Source organism: Ctenopharyngodon idella, chromosome 19 (assembly GCF_019924925.1).
Source record: "Ctenopharyngodon idella isolate HZGC_01 chromosome 19, HZGC01, whole genome shotgun sequence".
Taxonomy (NCBI): Eukaryota; Metazoa; Chordata; class Actinopteri; order Cypriniformes; family Xenocyprididae; genus Ctenopharyngodon; species Ctenopharyngodon idella.
Window position 1 is genome coordinate 20,333,277 of NC_067238.1, and position 22,151 is coordinate 20,355,427.

Here is a 22,151-nt window from a genome sequence, read left to right on the forward strand (position 1 = left end):
TTGCTGTTATTTCTATTATTTAAGAGTTAATCTGGGTTAAATCTGTATTTATACCCGTATGGGCGTAAGTGATAGGTGTAGTACTCTAGTGTGTGCATTCCTACTGCATTCATGTAGTGGAAAGAGATGGCTAAATCTGAACAGCATCCAGGGCCCTAAAACACAAGAACAGAACAATGTATTCAAGATAAAGAACAAGTTGAGAAGGAGTATTAAGAAGGACATAAGAAAGAGAGTTTTTAACTGTAATAATACTTAATCATTCTTGAATATAAATTGGATTTATCTTTACTGTGCCCTGGCTTATGATACTTACTGTGCCCTGGCTGATCATAAGCCAGGTGATGTGAAAAAGGGCTAGAGGTGTTTTATTTTCATTCTAATGGGTTTAACAGTGATCCTCATTAATTATTATTATTATTATTATTATTATTATTATTATTATTATTATTATTATTGTTGTTGTTATTATTATTATTATGTAATAATAGGTCTTGACATATATTGGTATGGAGCATCATGCAAAAGCAAAAATTTTTTGGATGAGTTGCTATTATAGAATTACCCTGTGTCACTCAAGTTTCTGGATCAACATCCTGAACACACCTTTTAACTGGAAACTTATTTATCAAATATGAATAGTTAATAATTAGAAGAATTATGGTTAGCACAATACTTTTGGACAAGAATGTTGTTCCAGGATCAACAAAAGTTGTTTAACCAGGAGCATGTATTACTTAGAAACTCAGTATTTAGCTGGAACTGCAGAGGGTTTAATAATGTGGGACTAAATATTTATCTAAAAGTGATCCAGTGGGAATAGTTTGCGAGTCAACAGAACACTGAAACTGTGATAGCAGTTCTCGAAACTAAGAACAGTTTTGGACTTGGACATGACATGTCCATGTTGTTATGAGCTGTATTAGCATGTGTGAACCAAGAACTTGAATGAGGGGGTAAACGTTTTTTAAAGGGGTGGTTCAGTGTTTTTTTTTTTTTTTTTTTTCTAGGCTTGATTATGTTTTTGGGGCGCAGTTTAACATGTCTTAATGCTTCGTTTTTTGTTTTTTAAAAAGCCGTATTTTTAATATATTTTACCTTTATTCTACACCTCTGTTTCCATTGTCATTCGAACGGCTCGTTTGACTTCCTGCTTCTATGAAGCCACTCCCTCCGAAATACACAATGTGCTCAGGTTGGTAGCTGGCCCAGTGCATTGTGATTCGCTGAAACGTCCGGAAACGCCACGCCCCTTACCATTAGTTGCTACCGGTTACGTGTGCTTTGGTGGAAATGGCGTCTATATTGCTGTATCAAATTGAGCCCGAATCAGACCCAGATGAAGACGGTCAAGCAGAACCTCTGCAATCGCGGCTTTTAAAGAACGTTTATGAATGGTATTTCATTTTGTATTTGTGTTAAAGTGTTTAGATATGCTGTCGCTGTCTGTTAGCTTTCAATATACGGTTTTATCCTGATTAAAGCTTTACTGTAGCCGAATACATGACTGAGTAGTAGCATTTTTGTAAAGGATCGTTTCATAGCATGAACAACTGTTTGTCTATGAACATAGAAGTTTGTTGCCGTTTGTTGAAGTATGTAATAGAATTTAGCTAACTGGCTAGCGAAGCAAAAACGCGTTGGTCTTTGTTTACGTCTTTGATGCAACCAAAAAATAGCAACAGAACTTTTTTTTAAAAGACATGTACAAACAATAAAACGTACTTACAGTTTGGGGCGATAAACAGCAGCTTCTGCTTTTAAAGTGGGAACTGCTTCATCTTTCAGTAATAGCCTTTGTGCAAATCCAGCATTAAACTCATGTAGATTCTGGAAGCTGTCTTCCGCGCCGCATCCAGTGTAGAAAATATCACAGATTATTATAATGGGTTCTATTATCTTTTGACGCGTCGCTCGCGTCCGGTGTACACAACTCTTTCGCTTCCATTATGCTGCGCGACATGGCCTCGCCCACTTTGTTGCGTGTTCCCGGGGGCGTGTTTTGCAGGGTTTATGATGTCACCAACCCGGGAAGAAGTTCGTTGTAGTCCAAACCGGTCGTTTTTGTAGGCATTAAACTGCCATAACTTTAAAAGACAATATCTCCGTTTGCATTGAACTTTCAGCGCTGTAACTTTGCAGATACTGTAACTTTGCAGATACTGTTTATGCTTAAGCAGCAACATTACACACTAACTAAAGTTAAAAAAGTGAAATCGCAATGAACCACCCCTTCAATAACAGTTAATTGAATAAAATATAAATGAGCTACTAGCACATAAACATGGCTTCATTTGAATGTATTTGAGCCTGTATTTTCACTCACAGGAATGATAGTGTGAATTATGATTTCTTTGTCAGTTGTTGTTATCATTTGAAAGAGTTGATGACCCACAAACCACTACACTGGAAACCACTCCACAACTTTTAAAATCTGAACAGATTTTTAATCATTAAGCATCAACCTCATGCAGAAACAAGCACCTGCATACACTACATGATTTTCTGTGAAATCTGTCAACTCCGTCTGCCCAAACTCTTTGACTTTTGGCAATTAGCATTTACTCTTCCAGACTGTAAATTGGAGCAAAAAATCTGGGCAAAAGTTGTTTAGTGTATTCCAGTTTTAATTCACCCTAAAACTTACCTCAACAGGGTCATAATGCTCATAGAGGAGGTACCAAGGTCGTGGTCTGGGTAGCTGTCTGAGCAGGTAGTAGTCTGGAGGGTAAGGGTGAAAGGTTTGTCTCCCCAACACGTCTCTGGAATCACCCGTCTTAACTTTCATTGTCTCCATGCATCGTCCCAATCCAATATCCTCAACTTCTGTGTTGTGTGTGCAAAGTCCATCAGCAAAACCCTTCACAAATCTCCTCAAAGCTTCCTTACTGAGGACGTAACCAGCTCCTCCACTCATGTAGCCCTGAGCAACGAATGGTACGTACCTACGTCCAAAATACAGCGGCTCCTCTGTGTTGTGTTTGGAAAGACTGTAGCGCAAATTCTCAAGGACAACAAATGTGTCATCGTCAGCTTTGAGGAACCAATCAGCATCTTCAAGATGGTTCTTGTGAATGTGCTGAAAGGCCCGAATGGTCTTCCAGTAGAGTTGACTGCGTCCTTCTGACACGTTGAGCCCTACCGTGGGGAAGTCAGACTCCTTCGAGCTCATGTACAGAACGATGTTGCAGTGTTTGCCCCATGTGTCACGCACATGTCGGGTTCTAGATTCCAGGTGTTGAGGCTGCGTCATTACCCAGCATAACACTGACCTTCTGGCTAAGGGCTAATGCAGCTGTTCTGTTCTCACCTATAAGAATATTAGAGTTTAGTTTAATGCTCTTTCATTGTACATTTATTAATTTAGTAGATTTCAATTACAATTGAGAAATACAACAAACAATTCATCTTAAAGAGGCAATAAACATAAGAAGTGCTAGTAATACGAAGTTTCAGCTGTCGTTCAGGACGATAACTATAACAATAACAGTAAAGATTTAAAAATCCTTAGTTCCTTAAAAAAATCCTTAAAATTCAATAGTTTTAAAAATCATTTTAAGATTAGTCCGCACCACAACTAAACCGACAACAACACAGAAGAACATTTTCATTGGAATCACTTTCAGAATTTATTGTTTTGTTTTGAGCTGAGGAACAATAAAAACATTGACAGCCAATCAGAATTCTCCCAACTTTAAAAAGCTATTTTAATTTTTTAACAGTATTTAAAGCGGCAGACGACAAAACTGTAGCGTGCACTTATAATAAACGGATTGTTATCATGCATTGGTGTGGACACTAATAATAGTTAGTTATAGTTATCTTTATAGTTACACTGTAACAAATTTCTGTAGTTTTCACAGCATTATTACTGTAAAATGAATAAATCCTTACTGTAGAACCTGTATACAGCATGTTGCTGTAAATCTGCAAAGCATCATGGTTAAATTTTAATGGTGGTAAATTCTACAGTAAATATATTTTTTACTGTGAATCACAATAAAGAAATTTTGAGCAGGACTTTTTTCAGCAGCAGAAACTGAGGAGATTCCACAATTTCTTTAGGATTTGACTTCAACAAGGTAACTTAGCTCATATTTTGCAATGTTAGGTTAATTTACCAATGCGTCCTCATGTAAATTTACCTGTGTTTAGGAGTGTGCCAGGAGAGAGATGCAGAGAGTGGCACTAGTAAGCCATATCATTACAAACAACTGTTTGCTCATGTAAGTTTGATAGATTTTTTTTTTATTTTTTTTTTTTTATCTGTCAATATTTGATAATGTTATCAGTTTAGTGGAGTAACATTGTTGGATAAAAGTAAACTGGAACTGTATCCATGCACATGCATGTGTGTTAGCAAAGTGCGCTAGCCGTTTCTTGTTGTTTTTCTAGCTATGGCATGATACCGAAGTGGGCTGAAGTAAAGCGCAGCAACAGGTAAGGATTTTAAACAGCACAACATTTTTCAAAGGATTATGTTTTTCTGAGCTTCTTTGCCAGGCAAAATACAGCAGCTACATAGAATAGATGCTAGCCTCTTTAAGTGAATTCCTGCCGTGTGGAAGTATATTATGCCATTGTATTGTCATTGTGTTTGTTTTTAACTGTCACGGGACCCTTCATTTACTGTTTAACCCCTTTCTTTCAGGCTGCATCAAAGAAACCACAACAGTCATTTCAGGTACGTACTAACTATGCATACAATATGTCGAGTCATGCTTTATAGAGAAGAGAAATTAGCATTATAATATATGGTGACTGGTTCAATGAGTTTTGTCATGGAACTTGATAGATATGGAACTTCATTGATACAAAATCGATATGATGAACTACGTGCATCGTTGTGTTGTGGCCAATCGATGTGTTGTCATTACCTCGAGATCATATGTTCTTAAGGCCACAAGTTTAGTGTAAAAAATCTACATGACCATATAGCAACATGCTTTTCATTTGTTTCTATAGTAACTGTCATTAGTTCATTAAGTTTCAGCTGTGTTTGATTAATTAGTCTCGTTTGTATTAACTACTTAATTTGTGCCTTGTCTCCATTCTCTGTTTGGTGTTACAATTATGTTAAGGTGTGTCACTCTGCCTGTTTAGTGGAATGTCTTGCCTTTGGGGGATTTATTAAACTTTGTATTGGATTTATATTCAATGCTGCAGTAGTCTTCTTCTGTCTGCCGGCACACACACCCATTGTGTGACAATAATATAATATAATTGTTACAATACGTGGTTAGAAAAAGTCACAAAGATGAGGAAACATTCAAGGACAGACTTTAATGATGAATGCTTAGAAAACAGGAATAAAAAGAAATGCTATCTGTCACAAGAACTGATGAAGACTAAGGGAAAACTGAGGGCTTATAAGCATGAACAAACAAAGGGACCTAATAAGATAATTAATGAGACAACAGGCGAACAGAATGATTAATCAAACAGACTGAGAAACTAGGTCCAACAGGGAAGAACCAAAAACAATGAAGATAGCATACACGTTAATATAATATAATATAATATAATGTAGCCATTATGCCATAATTGAAAATAAAAAGTTTATTTTTAAATTTATAGTAAATTTATTAATATTCTCCCTTTATGACTATCCCATGTTGCTACAGTCATACAGGTTTGTTTACGCATTAAGATGATGTTTCCTCAACACAGGACATGGCCACGACATTTTGGGAGTGTCTCAGTCAGCTCAGCTCCCTAACTCCTGAGCTTGTGAATCGGTATATGGTGTACATGAATCCGGGCACTTGTAAGAACGGTAAAAGACACTGGCTCACACATTGTGACACAGATGACTCTATTTCTGGTGACAACACAATGTCATCATTTTATAACTCAACTACTGGTATTCATGAACAGCAGCAGAACTAATATCTTTCTGACATTATATTTAATGTTATTTAAAGTACTTTGTGATACTTTGCTTGTTACATATATGTGCAACAATTCAGGGATAAAAATGTTAGTTAGATTATGTTAATTACCTGTCTAGTGATTTACGTTTATGCAGAAATACAATAACATAATGGTTTGTATTAAAAAACAAAAACAAACAAACAAACATCTATCTCGTGTCGTTATGTGTAGTGAGTTGGCTCATGTGATCGAAGTTTCACACTTCAGAACTTCCGTTAAGGGTGCATAGTGAGCATTGTTGCTCCCTGTTTTTCATGGTGCATTGTGGGACTTTTTAAGGGAGCGAATATTTCAGTGCACTGGAAGGATTCTGAGACAGCCCTTAAAATGGCTGACTCCCTGATCAGTGCTGACTACTGAACTAGGGAGCTGATTGAGGCCCACTCATTATCATGTCCACACTAGTTAATATGGTCACCATAGTGATATTAATGTTGACTGGATTGTTTAATTTAGTCAGACCAACTTTTATACATTGTCATCAAGCCATCAGTCTTGCCTTCTTAGTCGTCTACATTAATGGCTAATTTCTTCCACTGCAGGAAACAACTCCAGCCCAGAAGGAAGTTTCCCATTCAGGAATAAAGTCGTTATTAAGGATTTTGAAGCTTAAAAATTCTAGTTTTTGAATTATATTTACTTTCTGTTTTATTAATTTCCAATTGTATCTGGACATTTTAATTCAACTTCAACAAAGATGATGGATTTGTATGTTTAGGAGTGTTGTATACCAAATAATAAAAATGTATAGCCTATAAATGTATATAATGTAAAATATTTTATGCCTATGTATTTTCACATTTAAAATGTTTTAAATAAACGTCATTTTGTGACAAAAATCATGTCTTCATTTTACAGTACACAATTAAAGCAGTTTACAGTAATCTTATATTTGCTGTGATAAAAAAAAATACAGCAGTAATAATAGAAAACTGAAATGTACAGTAACTTGCTGGCAGCAATTAGCAAGTAAGTTGCCATGTTCTATTCCACAGTATGCTTACTGTAAATGTTATTACAGTAACTATTTTGTTACTGTTTATGTAACAAAATATGCATATATGCGTATGCATGCAAGGAAAACATGGGTGATAGACAAATTGGATTAAAAATGCTAATTAATAATGCTAATAACCCTTTTGAAAAAGAAGTGCACTTAACTGTATTGAATGTGTGCTTGTAGTGTAATTCAACTCCAGTATATATAACAAAACTGTACTTGCAGATAATATTAATGAAAAGTGTAAACTGAGACAACACTTACATTTCTGTTTTTCTTAACACACTTAAGTACACTTTTAAAAATGCACTTTGTAATAATGTAAAACTAAAAGTTTTACTTTAATGTACATTTTAGCAAACAAATATAAGCTATATCCATTTTATTTTTTTCATATGCTGCTTTATTTTGAGTAAATGCATTAGATCATCTGTGTATTCTATTCTATACAGAAAATGTTCATACTGTGTACAGTACATACAATGTACTGGAAAAATAGTAAGAGTAGTATGTTATTTCCAACAGCTTCTGTCCTCTTTTCTGCTTCTTTTTTATTTGTTGTGTTAGTGGCTGATTACACAGAGGAGAAATGTATGAGTAGAGAAAAAGCCTTTGTCTTACCTGTATGCCGTACAGTATATGCATGCATAGCAAATGGAGGTGTCAGAGTCCTTGAAACATGTGAATAAGTTATGAAAAGAAGGACACTCACTGCTACGCCATTAAAAAATAAAATTAGGTGCTTCAATTTTCTCATGTCTAATATATTTATGATAAAAGCTTCTTGTTCAACTCATTTAACAAAGACCGCACCTCTTCAATGCTCTGAACCTCAGCACACTATGTTTACCATCATCCTCTCTGGCTACCACCTGCGCACACTCAACAATCTCCACACCTATCTGCCATCAGCCTCATCAGTTCCTATATAAAAGCCAGCACCAAACACACGTGGTTGCCTGGTCTTGTCATTCAGTACTTAAGCTCCACCTGAGTACTTATGTGTGCATCGAACTGTCTTCTGACCGTCGTCTTCTGTGACTGATTTTATCTGCCTGTCTTCAGCCCTTGAGCCACTCCTCTAAGGAACGTGCAAAACAGGTAGAACTCTCCTTCTCATGCCAGTGTCACAGAAACTCACTCACTCTGCCTGAGTGTGGCTCAATAAAATCTGCATTCAAAATTTGCATTCTTCTGTTGCATGACATCAGGTAGTTTCCAAAAAGAATGAGATGGTGTGTATCCAACATAACAAACAATACAAAGAAAGAACCAAACTGAGGAGCTTAAATACACAGGATAATGATGAACAATAATGAACTTCCTGTTTGTTGCTGCGCGCTGTTTGTGTTGGAGCTCTGTCAAGTGGATTCCCCTGTTTTTCTTATTAAAATCAAATTTATAACCTATTATTTTCTCTTTTAACAGTGGGTGAACATATCCCGGACATTATTCTATATAAAAAACAATTGGATTGCCTTGATATCGCTAGTTTTATCCGACTTCCCAAACAACTTCTACTAGCTTTAGCCCGTTAGCATTAGTAACGTGGTCACGTTATCGTTTGTGTTGCTTACACTCTTCTCACTCACGAAATTATTGTTCATATACTCTAATTGCAAATGTATCGGATGTGTCTCTATCTTTGAGTGCAGGTGAGGACACGTTCATGCTGCACACGATGCAGTTGGAGCTGGAGGCCAAAGCAGATCAGTGACCTACTAGAGAAGCAGGCCGAGCTATGGGAGCGGCGAACAGCGCTGGAAACATCCCGGGCTGATGCTCACAAATCCACGATAATTTTGCAGTGCGATATTAACTCTCCTGCTTCCTTTACTCCATGTGTTTATCTCAGGGTATCCGCGGGGCATTAAAAAGCATTAAAAGTCATTAAATGGATTTTGTGAAAATTAAGGCCTTAAATGGCATTAAAAAGCATTAAATTTTATTCCTACAGGCATTAATTTTCGCCCTTTATGCACGCATTGTGATGAATATAGCAACTTGTTAACCTGATCTAGCTTCCGAGACTCCCTGGTACTGCCACTCGAGTGCGAGGTCTCGCTTTCCTGCCGCAGGCGTACCTGCGTCTGCTCTGTTCAGTGAGTGGCTGAGAGGAGCAGCGCCTTCAGTTGAGGATGTCAGAGAACAAATAAAATAGATACTATTGCTTCTAACCTGAGTGATCATTGTACGTGTACAATTACACACAGACTGATATATTTCAAATGTTTATTTCTTTTAATTTTGATGATTATAACTGACAACTAAGGAAAATCCCAAATTCAGTATCTCAGAAAATTAGATTACTTAAGACCAATACAAAGAAAGGATTTTTAGAAATCTTGGCCAACTGAAAAGTATGAACATGAAAAGTATGAGCATGTACAGCACTCAATACTTAGTTGGGGCTCCTTTTGCCTGAATTACTGCAGCAAAGCGGCGTGGCATGGAGTTGATCAGTCTGTGGCACTGCTCAGGTGTTATAAGAGCCCAGGTTACTCTGATAGTGGCCTTCAGCTCTTCTGCATTGTTGGGTCTGGCATATCGCATCTTCCTCTTCACAATACCCCATAGATTTTCTATGGGGTTAAGGTCAGGCAAGTTTGGTGGCCAATTAAGAACAGGTACTTGTAGCTTTGGCACTGTGTGCAGGTGTCAAGTCCTGTTGGAAAATGAAATCTGCATCTCCATAAAGTTGGTCAGCAGCAGGAAGCATGAAGTGCTCTAAAACTTCCTGGTATACGGCTGCGTTGACCTTGGACCTCAGAAAACACAGTGGACCAACACCAGCAGATGACATGGCACCCCAAACCTGTGGAAACTTTACACTGGACCTCAAGCAACATGGATTGTGTGCCTCTCCTCTCTTCCTCCAGACTCTGGGACCCTGATTTCCAAAGGAAATGCAAAATTTACTTTCATCAGAGAACATAACTTTGGACCACTCAGCAGCAGTCCAGTCCTTTTTGTCTTTAGCCCAGGCGAGACGCTTCTGACGCTGTCTGTTGTTCAAGAGTGGCTTGACAAAAGGAATGCGACAGCTGAAACCCATGTCTTGCATACGTCTGTGCGTAGTGGTTCTTGAAGCACTGACTCCAGCTGCAGTCCTCTCTTTATGAATCTCCCCCACATTTTTGAATGGGTTTTGTTTCACAATCCTCTCCAGGGTGCGGTTATCCCTATTGCTTGAACACTTTTTTTTTCTACCACATCTTTTCCTTCCCTTCGCCTCTCTATTAATGTGCTTGGACACAGAGCTCTGTGAACAGCCAGCCTCTTTTGCAATGAACTTTTGTGTCTTGCCCTCCTTGTGCAAGGTGTCAATGGTCGTATTTTGGACAACTGTCAAGTCAGCAGTCTTCCCCATGATTGTGTAGCCTACAGAACTAGACTGAGAGACCATTTAAAGGCCTTTGCAGGTGTTTTGAGTTAATTAGCTGATTAGAGTGTGGCACCAGGTGTCTTTAATATTGAACCTTTTCACAATATTCTAATTTTCTGAGATACTGAATTTGGGATTTTCCTTAGTTGTCAGTTATAATCATCAAAATTAAAAGAAATAAACATTTGAAATATATCAGTCTGTGTATAATGAATGAATATAATATACAAGTTTCACTTTTTGAATGGAATTAGTGAAATAAATAAACTTTTTGATGATATTCTAATTATATGACCAGCACCTGTACATTTAGTGTAAGTGGCGATCCATAGTGGATGATAATAATAGGCTGTATGATGTAGTGACGATAACAAGGTTGCGCTGATGAGGCTTGCACACCATCTCGAGGAGAAATAGAAACATGAGCGAAGCACACACAAAAAGTTTTTTTTTCTGTTTTTTTTTTTTTTTTTTGTTGTTGATACGGGTAAGCAAAATCACACAACCAAGAATGCTGTTTTCCTAAATAGGCTACCGTCACGATTAAAAACGTGACACTGATTTCATACAACTGTTCAGTTAACAAATAGTTAATATTAAGTCACTTACATTTTAGAAGGAACATTGACTGTTTTTGTTCTATTTTAGCAGCAAAAATAGTTTCAAACAAAGATAACAGCAGAACCATAGCAACACTCAGCCTTGTTTTCATTACTGAGTGATTCAGCGTTTTGAATGAATCGGTTGAGTCAAAGATTCAATGACCCATTCATAAACAACTGCCTCATTCTTGACTGAATCAACCATTGGAATGAATCGTTTAAATGAATGACTCACTTAAGATGGTTACTTGACGCCACCTACTCATGGTTTGGTTTAATTTTCTAATTGTTTAATCATTTCCCCCCCCAACTTTTCTTACAATCCCATAACATTATTTAATGCAGTTGTAACTTTTTTTTTTTTTTTTTTTATTGTAAATTTGTAAATTATTTAATTTGATTGGTAACAACCCTTAGTGGTGATGGAGACAGGCATTTTATGCATCAGGATATTTATTAATATTTCTGTGATTATGTTCATCAGAGAGAAGAAAGTCATATACACCTAGGATGGCTTGAGGGTGAGTAAAGCTTGGGTTAATTTTTCATTTCAAAGTGAACTAATCCTTTAATTTTTTTCATAGCTTGGTGGCGCCCGCGGGCAGTACAATCCGTTTTAGAGGGATGACTCAGCACTCGTTAAGAGTTGAACAAAATGGTTGGATGCATTAAAAAGTTTTTATGCTTTAAAATGATACCTATTTTGTGTTATTCCTGTCAGTGGTTGCTTTGTAATTTAATTATTTTTACAGACTCCGGCATGATGTGGGCTAATTACCTATATCGCTGTCCCAGTTGCTCCTGAAAATAACAGAAATGAAATACAAAAATACAGTACAAAACTGGAGAAATGTAATGTATTTTTGTACTCATATTTCTACTGGGACAGTGATAAAGATTTACCAGTCAATCGCGATCGACAGGTTGGCAACCACTGGTCTAGTTGGTTTTTAAAGTAGGGGAGTGAATGAATGACTCACTGCGTGCCTCTCAATCAGTTCCCTAGCTCCCGAGCTCGTGAACCAGTATATTGTGTACACGAATTCGGGCACTGGTAAGAACAGTAGCGGACGCTGACTCACTACACATTGGGACACTTATGACTCTATTTCTGCGACGTGGCAACGCCCTCATTGTACAACATTACTACTCAACTGTTTAACATGTTCAGCTGTTCATAATCTAAAGCAGGGGTGTCCAACCCTGCTCCTGGAGAGCTACTGTCCTGCAGACTTCAGTTCCAACCCTGCTCCAACACAACTGTCTGTAATTTCAAGCAACCCTGAACAACTTGTTTAGCTGGCTCAGGTGTGTTTGATTGGGGATGGAGCTGAAATCTGCAGGATGGTAGCTCTCCAGGAGCAGGGTTGGACACCCCTGATCTAAAGGCTAAAATGATTGGATTTGCATGTGCTTCACTGCTTTCATGAGAAAGCTTTTATCATGGTTTATGTCATCGTTTTTGCTGTGTAGCTCATGTAACGTTAGGGATACAAAAAACCAATCGAGCACACATTTCTGTTTTTCCTTGTTGTTTGTCGCATCTTTTGAAGTTGTAAACTGTGTCCCTATAATTGTATATTTTGCAGCATCGTGGCTTTCATAAGAATGACTGAAATAAAATTCAGTTTTAATAAAGATTTTAAAATGTTCTCTAACATTGTTTTGTGTTCACTCTTGTCAGTTTTCAACCACTTGGGTCATGCTGACAACACACATTTTAGGCTACTTTGGGCATTAGGTTATCTATGATTTGACTAATATTTACTTATATTGTTATATATATATATAAATTAAAACAGGATTTATTCTATGTAGTGCTGTAAAAGTAAGAAACATTAAACAGAGTATTTACACAAATACAAGAACTACAAAAGTTTAATAAATTGTTGAATAAAATGCAAATCAAGAGAGACCAGAAAATAGTACATTTACATTTAAATTTAGTTTGAAACCAGATTTTGTTCAATTTGAAGTACTTCAGATGTATGTTGTTGTTGTATTTCAGATGTAGGCTGTAGGCAGGGATTGGACCCTGGGCCTTGTAGAGAGTACAGGGTCATGTGGTACTATGACCTGGAGGCCAACACATGCACACAATTCTGGTATGGTGGTTGCCAAGGCAGGGAAGGTGCTGGTAATCCCCTTTGTTTTCAAAAAATAAATAAATATGCTTGTATACATAATTTGGAGTCATCATATGTAGTCTTCAAGGGCAATGCTGCAGGAAGTCCGCCAATTATTGTTTAACTGCAAACTATTTTTTGTGGAAAAGATAAAAAATGTCTTAAATAGTGCACTACGTTAACTTCAGAGTTAATGTTAAAGGGCAGAAGGCCTTTATTAACCCCCTGGAGTCGTATGGATTCATTTTTTTTATAGATGGATGCATTTTTTTTTTTTTTTTTTTTGTCTTCAAAATCTGGGCAGCCATTCACAATAATAATTTTCATTTTTATGTGAACTATCTCTTTAAGAAGCTAAATTTCTGCTAAATTGACCCTCCCTCATTAAACTGTATAAAGTAAAATTAAAATTTATTGTCCAAGTATATGCCTCTCTATATCAATGATTATTTTAATGGTTTTGTGATGTATCATAAAGTATGTACATAGACTAAGATGATACTATAGAGACCATTGCAATATGCAACAGAAAAGCATTGCACAAAATTACTAATACTGTGTACTGGGGAGTACCGGACAACTTTTAGCACTGATCCTTACAGAATCATTTATGTGTGCCAATCACATATATGATCACTGCTCTTTGTAAGTGCATGTGTATTTAAAATGCAAAATCTTAACATTAAGTTAATTAAGTAACTTTTTGGACAGTATTGTATATTAAATTTGTATTATATAGTGTGATTAACAGCATTTGCATTTCAAAGATATTTACCCATGTTTCATTGTTCATGTTTCCTTAGCAGTGAGCATGACTCATGAATTTGGGTATAAACTCCTCCTTTCGTGTCATAAATAGATGACAATCAAACATCCAGAAGTCCTTTCCAATATAACATCCAAGGTTTGGATTAACCAAAAGCTTTTCTTGTCTTACATTTGATAGATTTTAACAAAGATTCTCAACTTGAATTTTTTTACGTTCAGTCAATGATGAAGCAAACCATTGTGTTTCCGAAGCGAATGTTATGACAATCAAGTTCTTAGTCTGTAACGTAACTTTAATCCCATATGTAAAACCTGTTTTAATATGTATTATAGAACAATAAATATAACATGATTTACATGTAATGGTCTTATAGTGAAGTAATGTATACATGCATTAATACATTTTGCTTTAAAAGACGACATTTTGAATGCTGTGTTATTTTTAGATTTGCATCAGATTTCTATTATTTAAGAGTTAATCTGGGTTAAATCTGTATTTATATCCATATGGGCGTAAGTGATACGTGTAGTACTCTAGTGTGTGCATTCCTACTGCATTCATGTAGTGGAAAGAGATGGCTAAATCTGAACAGCATCCAGGGCCCTAAAACACAAGAACAGAACAATGTATTCAAGATAAAGAACAAGTTGAGAAGGAGTATTAAGAAGGACATAAGAAAGAGAGTTTTTAACTGTAATGATACTTAATCATTCTTGAATATAAATTGGATTTATCTTTACTGTGCCCTGGCTGTATCTACATCTGACTGATTGATCATAAGCCAGGTAATGTGAAAAAGGCCTAGAGGTGTTTTATTTTCATTCCAAGGGGGTTTAACTGTGATCCTCATTAATTATTATTAGCATTATTATTATTATCATGTAATAATAGGTCTTGACATATATTGGTGTGGATGTAGCATCATGCAAAAGCAAACATTTTTGGATGAGTTGCTACTATAGAATTACTCTATATCACTCATGACATGTTTCTGGATCAACATCCTGAACACACCTTTTAACTGGAAAATTGTCAATCAAATATAAATAGTCAACTGCAGAATTTTGCCTGGATCAACAAGGAAGCAGAAATTATCTGAAGGCTCCATTTTCACATGACTACACGTGTCAAATCTCAAAGATTGGTAAGGCCAGCCACAGTCAAAGTCAAACTAATGTCTTAAAACCAAGGTTAGGATCTTCTACACCATTCTTATTCATATATCATTTCCCTCTGATTTTGGGGGTAAGTTATTATGGGTTAGGATTATGGGAATGTTGTTCTAGGATCAACAAAAGTTGTTTAACCAGGATCATGTATTACTTGGTATTTAACTGGAACTGCAGCTTTTTTTATAATGGGGGACTAAATATTTATCTAACAGTGATCCAGTGGCAGTAGTTCCTGAGTCAACAGAACACTGAAACTGTGATAGCAGTTCTCAAAACTGAGAACAGTTTTGGACTTGGACATGACATGTCCATGTTGTTGAGAGCCAATGAGCTGTATGAGCATGTGTACCAAGAACTTAAATGAGGGGGTGAACGTTTCTTTAATAACAATTAATTGAATGAAATATAAATCGGCTACTAGCACATTAGTCTCAGCCTCAGACGTCACACCCCCACGGACCGTTGGCTGAACATCTAATGCATACGGCACACTTATCTGGAAACACTTCAGGAGTGGTTGGTTGAATTGTACAGGATGTCTGGGAGACGTGTGTGTCGCGTTCTTTAACAGTCTGCCTGGAAACAAATGCCGTGACGACAAACACCCTCATAGAAGTAGAACGCCGTCATGTTTACAACTGTGACAAGGAGCGCTTACCAGGATAAAATATACACTGGATTTTCAAAAGTATGATAAGTTTGTGGCTGTGATTGGTTGCGTTACATGTCAGTCAAACGTCTTCTTGGGCGGTCCTTGGCCGATGAAAGCTGCGATAGAGTCCATACCTTCTGCCGTCAGTCTGAAGGTCTGGCTACGCAAGACTACAACAAAGTCCCGTTAAGACCAGTCATTTCACTCGGCGGCCATCTTTGAAATGCCTCTCGGGCATTCAAGTGCAGCTCCTATCTCTTTGAATGGGGAAACATCAAATTCTCCAAAACTGTTTGCCAAGCTTTCGATTAAATTTCATATTTGAAATCACCAATGAAATCTGACAACAACTGTCTCATAAATTTTGTTTCTAAACGCTCAAATCATGACGAAAAATTATATTTTTCAGGCTGGATCAAGCTAATGCTAATGCTTCTGCCTCATTTCGGAGGCGCGTCTGACTGTTTCTTTAGGAACCGGAGCTTCTAACGGCCGCTGCAGTGACATGATGACTTTACCAATCGGCGATTGGCTCTTATTTAGAAGGCGGGACTTATTCCGCCATGTTGCGCGTTGCACTTTCTCCCATTCAAAACAATACGAGTGACGCGTCTTGTGTTATCCTATAGTCTTTGACTACAAGCACATAAAAAAAATCAGTCCAAATCATACACTACATGATTTTCTGTGAAATCTGTCAACTCCGTCTGCCCAAACTCTATGACTTTTGGCAATTAGCATTTACTCCTCCAGACTGTAAACTGGTGCAAAAATCTGGGCCAAAGTTGTTTAGTTTATTCCAGCCTTAATTCACCCTAAAACTTACCTCAACAGGGTCATAATGCTCATAGAGGAGGTACCAAGGTCGTGGTCTGGGTAGCTGTCTGAGCAGGTAATAGTCTGGAGGGTAAGGGTGAAAGGTTTGTCTCCCCAACACGTCTCTGGAATCACCCGTCTTAACTTTCATTGTCTCCATGCATCGTCCCAATCCAATATCCTCAACTTCTGTGTTGTGTGTGCAAAGTCCATCAGCAAAACCCTTCACAAATCTCCTCAAAGCTTCCTTACTGAGGACGTAACCAGCTCCTCCACTCATGTAGCCCTGTGCAACGAATGGTGCGAACTTGCGTCCAAAATACAGCGGCTCCTCTGTGTTGTGTTTGGAAAGACTGTAGCGCAAATTCTCAAGGACAACAAACGTGTCATCGTCAGCTTTGAGGAACCAATCAGCATCTTCAAGATGGTTCTTGTGAATGTGCTGGAAGGCCCGTATGGTCTTCCAGTAGAGTTGACTGCGTCCTTCTGACACGTTGAGCCCTACCGTGGGGAAGTCAGACTCCTTCGAGCTCATGTACAAAACGATGTTGCAGCGTTTTCCCCATGTGTCACGCACATGTCGGGTTCTAGATTCCAGGTGTTGAGGCTGCGTCATTACCCAGCATAACACTCTGACCTTCTGGCTAAGGGCTAGTGCAGCTGTTCTGTTCTCACCTATAAGAATATTAGAATTTAGTTTAAGGCCTGTTCATTTTACATTTATTAATTTAGTAGATTACAATTGCAATTACTGTTGAGGAATACAACAAGCAATTAATCTTAAAGAGGCAATAAACTTGAGAACTACTAGTAATACAAAGTTTCAGTAATTCAACTCAATATATTTTAAACAAAAACTGTACTTGCAGATAATATTAATGAAATAAAAGTGTAAACAGAGACAACACTCACATTTCTGTTTTTCTTAACACACTCAAGTACACTTTTTTGTAATAATGTAAAACTAAAAGTTTCACTTTAATGTACATTTTTAATCATTGTTTTAATCTTTTGACATGCTTTGTACACTTATATTGATGTGTTGACTAACATACTAAAGTAGATATAAAGTACTTGTTTATAACTTTAGCTGTAGTTTATTATTCAGTTAATATATTTTAAATGTACTACATTGCAAAGTCATCATTACAAATGTGTAATTGCAAATATATTTAAAAAATATGACACAATCAAAATTACATTAAAGTATATTTCAGTTTACTATAAATTTTGTCAGTACATTTGGCATACAATGGGTCAAAAAGCACTCTTGGGTAATTGCATTTAATATAATACATTTGATTTAATTGCAATTAACATGTAATGAAGTGTCTGAAAACATTACATTCACTTTGCACTTAAGTATATTCTTTTAAAGTATATTATTTCAGCAATAAGCATACTCTTATGTAGGCTAAAGTGTTCTTCTTTTAGTAAATAGTTATTTCAAACATGATTTGTTGATGTGAAGCGGTCATATGTCAGCGAGCACATTACAGAACACAGTACAGTAAATTCTTAAACAAATGAACAAATGTATTACATATGCTACAGTATGTAAATTCATATGCAGCAAACAAGTATAAGCTATATCCATTCCAATCATATGCTGCTTTTTTTTCTTTTCTTTTTTGAGTAAATGTATTAGGTCATCTTATTTTATTCAATACAGAAAATGTTCATACTGTGTACAGTACATATGTCACAAGTGAGGCTCCCGCACTTCCTCCCCCGCACCACCGGAGGAAGCCTTCACCGGAATATTGAATAACCATCATTCAGACTACATTTCCCATAGGCCCTCATTCCTGGGACTGATTGCACACACACCTGCACCACATCACACTCACACTATTTAAGCAGCACGCACACACACACACACTGTGAAGTCTTGATTTGCCCCGGTGATCATTTCTAAGCATTTTCTGTGGACTGTTTACCTCTTGTGATTCTCTGCTGCCTGCCTTGATCCTTGCCTGCTTCCTGATACCGTCTGTCTGCTGCTTGCCTCGACCATTGCCTGTCCCCGTTTACGTCTCTGCCTCTGCCCTTACCTGTGTGTATACTATTCTTAATAAAAGCTGCAAATGGATCCCCATTCTGTTGACCCATCATTACAACATACTATGTACTGGAACAATAGTAAGAGTAGTATGTTATTTCCAACAGCTTCTGTCCTCTTTTCTGCTTCTTTTTTATTTGTTGTGTTTGTGCCTGAGTACACAGAGGAAAAATGTATGCGTAGAGAAAAAGCCTTTGTCTTACCTGTATGCCATACAGTATATGTATTCCTTTCATGCATAGCAAATGGAGGCGTCAGAGTCCTTAGAACATGTGAATAAGTTATTGAGAGAAGGACACTCACTGCTACGCCACTTAAAAATAAAATGTGGTGCTTAAATGTTCTCATGTCTACTATATGTATGATAGAAACTTCTTATTTAACTCATCTGCTCATTATCTGCTCATCAACTCGTTCAGACAGCATTTCTTCAATGCTCTGAACTTCCTGCCCTTAAACACACAGACGACTTTACAGATTGTGCAACAAAATTCTGCAATCCAGGTTACATCATAGACATCAGTGCATGTGAAGCCATGTGGCATGCTTTGTTCAATAAAGATAAAGATGGATAGATTTCAAAATAAAAAAGATAATTACTAAACAAACATCAGGGTGTCACAATCCTCAGTCATCAGACCAGTCACCTCAGCACACTACTGTACGTTTCTCACCATCCTTTCTGGCTACCACCTGTGCACACTCAACAATCACCACACCTGTCTGCCATCATTCTCATCAGTTCCTCTATGAAAGCCAGCACCACCTGACCTTCATCTTATGAAGTCCTGTCCTGAACACTCCTCTCCAGAACCTGCAAAACAGATAAGACTCTCATTCTCATGCCAGTATCACAGTACCGATCTGCTACCAGAAACTCACCTGCTTTCTGCCTGAGTGTTGTTCAGAAAAACTGTTCAGACAATTACCTGTGTTTGCATTCTTCTGTTCCATGACATCAGGTAGTTTCAAAACAGAATGAGACAGTGTGTATCCAACGTAAACAATACCAGACAAAGAAAGAACCAACGGAATACAAACAGGTGTGATCGTTAATGAATGTCCATACATGTTAACAGATTTGTGCCGGGAAACTAGAACAAAAGGAAGCATGTGACTAAAGAAAAGCAACTAAAAGTCCATGAAAAAGAACCTAACTGGACATAATGGTGATACCATTTAAGTTTTTTTTCCTCATGGTGTTATTTCCCTTTTGCTCGCATTGTGTCAATGAGCTGATGCTTATGGGAAAACTAAATTTTTTCTGAATCCTGAAGCCTGATTGATTCACGCCAATGGCATGAATGGTATTTTAGCCCGCCAAAATGGATGGGGCTGGCTACCTAAGCCATGCAAAATCTCATAATCATCAGAATCTTTCTCCTTCAGCATGAAGATCATCTTGCTGCTCCGAAGAAGACTGAAGCCTCTACCCGCCTCTTCCTCTCGCCTTCAAACAGACCTCGCAGTCGATCAAGATGTTTCAGTAGCAGCTGATACAGCAATTTGCCCTGCGGCCATCTGGTGACTTAAAAGAGCAAACTGCAGCAGCATTGACAACTCGACAGCTGAGAATGACGCTTCTCCCCTGCGACTATCAGGTGAGACTAATAGAGCATATTTCAGTCTAAAAGAGCATCTTTTTGCAGGCGTTTGTTTCATGGGCCGACACACTCTCAAGGTGACCCACTGCGGTGTGAGAGACTTGGTCCCTTGGAAATCGCCCCGCTTTTACCAGGTCTGGGTAATGCTGGGCACGATTTCCAGGAGGAAAGTGGTCATGACATATGCCTCCAAGACATGCTGGGGCGCCATGTGCAATCTGGCCTTCAAGTAGTTCCAGCCGGATGTCAGGGGTCATCGTGTCCTGGTCCGCTCGAACAACAGGACGGTAGTTGCTATAAACCACCAAGGAGATCTCGTGTCTCGCCCTCTGCACAGACTGGTAAACTATTTTCTACTATGGGCACAGAGGAACCTCTGCTCAGTGAGGACAGTTCATGTGCCGGGCTCCTCGAACGTAAGAGCAGACAAGTCATGCGGCGGACCTTTCTTGAGGGAATGGATACTCCATCTCCAGGCAGTCAACGTAATATTGCGCACCTCTGGTCAGGCAGATGTGGATCTCTTCGCGACGGAAGAGAACTCCCACTGCCAGATATAATTCTAGAAAGAAATAGACGCTCTGGCCCAGAAGTGGCCTCATCTGGGCCTTTTTGCCTTCCCTACTGTAGCCCTGCTTCCACAGGTCATTAGTCGAATTCAGGAAGAAACATGTTCAGTTCTTCTGGTGGCACCACGCTGGCAGAACCAGCCGTGGTCCCCAGAATTGGTCCAGCTACTATCAGCACATCCCATACCGCTGAGGAGAGACCTTCTCTCCCAGACAGGGGGATGATTTGGCACCCCCAACCGGAGTTGTGGAACCTGCATGTTTGGCCCCTCGACGGGAGCCGTCAGGCCTTCCCCAAAAGGTTATGAGAATGATCTCAGAGGCGAGGGTCCCTTCCACAAGGCGTCTCTAGGCCCAGAAATGTTTTCTCAAGTTGGTGCTTAGCTCAGAAAACAGACCCTGCTAAATGCAAGATTGTTACAGTTCTCACATTTCTGCAGGAGATGCTAGACGGTGGGCACGCCCCCTCCACGCTCAAAGTATACGTGGCGGCTATTGCGGCAAATCGCCCCAGTAGCCGGCCAATCGATTTAGCATCAGTCAAGCGAGTTGGAAATCTGCAGGCTCTGTCTGTGGACCCTTCCTTCCTTGAATTCGGTCCTAACGACTGTAAAATGGTCCTTAGGCCAAGAAAAGGTTATGTGCAGAAAGTGCTTTCCACCCTGTTCAGAACGCAGGTGATAGTGCTGTTAGCTCTTCCACTCACGGAGAACGAGAAGGTGTAGCGTGTCTGGACCGGTCACTCTCTCTCACACACACAAGGACCACACGACCACTTGATGAGATTCAGCACTGTAATTAAGGGAAATAATCAGTGGAGCAACGGGGCGACAGCTTCTCCCACTCTGGTACACACAGGATATTTTTTGGGGGGAGAAGCGAAAATCATATGCGTCATCGGCCTCATACACAACTAGACTGATATTATACAACAATGGAAAAAAATTATATAAATGTAAATCAATTGTACTACTTTTGTACAAACCCATATTTCACACATTACGTATCAAAAATGGAATAAAACATGGGATATATTCAGCACCGTACCATATGCAGGCCGCACAAAGTGCGTCACAGACAGCATAAACAATTAAATCCGTTTCTTTCTCCCATAACACACTCTCTGTACCATATACATTCATTATCAGTCAACTAAATCTCTTTTCTTTTTGAAACAGAACTGATTGAACGACATACCTGTAATTAAGGGAAATAATCAGTGGAGCAACGGGGCGACAGCTTCTCCCACTCTGGTACACACTAAGCATACAATGCTAATTAGTTAGCGTCACGATGAACATCATTTAAATCAAATAACACATTAAACAATACATTTTCATCATAGCTAACAATTAAATGTTACTATATGTCAATCACATCCTTCCAGCAACAAATATGCGTTTTAACAAGAAACATCACCATACCAGGATATTTTTTGGGGGGAGAAGCGAAAATCATAT

The 22,151-nt window shown here is 38.3% G+C and overlaps 1 protein-coding gene and 1 long non-coding RNA gene across 4 annotated transcripts; one reads left to right on the top strand and one right to left on the bottom strand.

Annotated features, from left to right (window-relative positions):
- Window positions 1-9: 9 nt before the first annotated feature.
- Window positions 10-20,842, bottom strand: c1galt1a (core 1 synthase, glycoprotein-N-acetylgalactosamine 3-beta-galactosyltransferase 1a). 3 transcript variants are annotated; one of them, XM_051873570.1, is made up of 3 exons: window positions 18,722-20,842; window positions 16,467-17,131; window positions 10-155 (listed from the first exon to the last, which is right to left on the bottom strand). In XM_051873570.1, exons 1-3 carry the CDS (start codon window positions 18,864-18,866, stop codon window positions 27-29), a joined length of 939 nt encoding a protein of 312 aa, XP_051729530.1. In that variant the 5' UTR covers window positions 18,867-20,842; the 3' UTR covers window positions 10-26. The 3 variants fall into 3 exon arrangements, with proteins under 3 accessions (XP_051729530.1, XP_051729531.1, XP_051729529.1); XM_051873571.1 differs by lacking the exons at window positions 16,467-17,131; window positions 18,722-20,842 and adding exons at window positions 2,648-3,310; window positions 7,556-7,952; XM_051873569.1 differs by lacking the exon at window positions 10-155 and adding an exon at window positions 13,806-14,419.
- LOC127501547 (uncharacterized) lies at window positions 4,145-6,672 on the top strand. The gene is made up of 5 exons (XR_007926631.1): window positions 4,145-4,226; window positions 4,396-4,440; window positions 4,652-4,684; window positions 5,671-5,776; window positions 6,477-6,672. It is a non-coding gene; the product is annotated as an uncharacterized LOC127501547 (long non-coding RNA).
- Window positions 20,843-22,151: the final 1,309 nt, after the last annotated feature.

Bases quoted from the DNA above. Each gene is read 5' to 3' on its own strand.
- c1galt1a (XM_051873570.1), bottom strand. From the start codon at position 18,866: ATGAGAACATTTAAGCACCACATTTTATTTTTAAGTGGCGTAGCAGTG. The intron at 17,132-18,721 runs GTAAGACAAAGG...ATATTCTTATAG, and splicing joins ATATACTGTATGGCATACAG to GTGAGAACAGAACAGCTGCA. The intron at 156-16,466 runs GTAAGTTTTAGG...CTTGTGTTTTAG, and splicing joins AGCATTATGACCCTGTTGAG to GGCCCTGGATGCTGTTCAGA.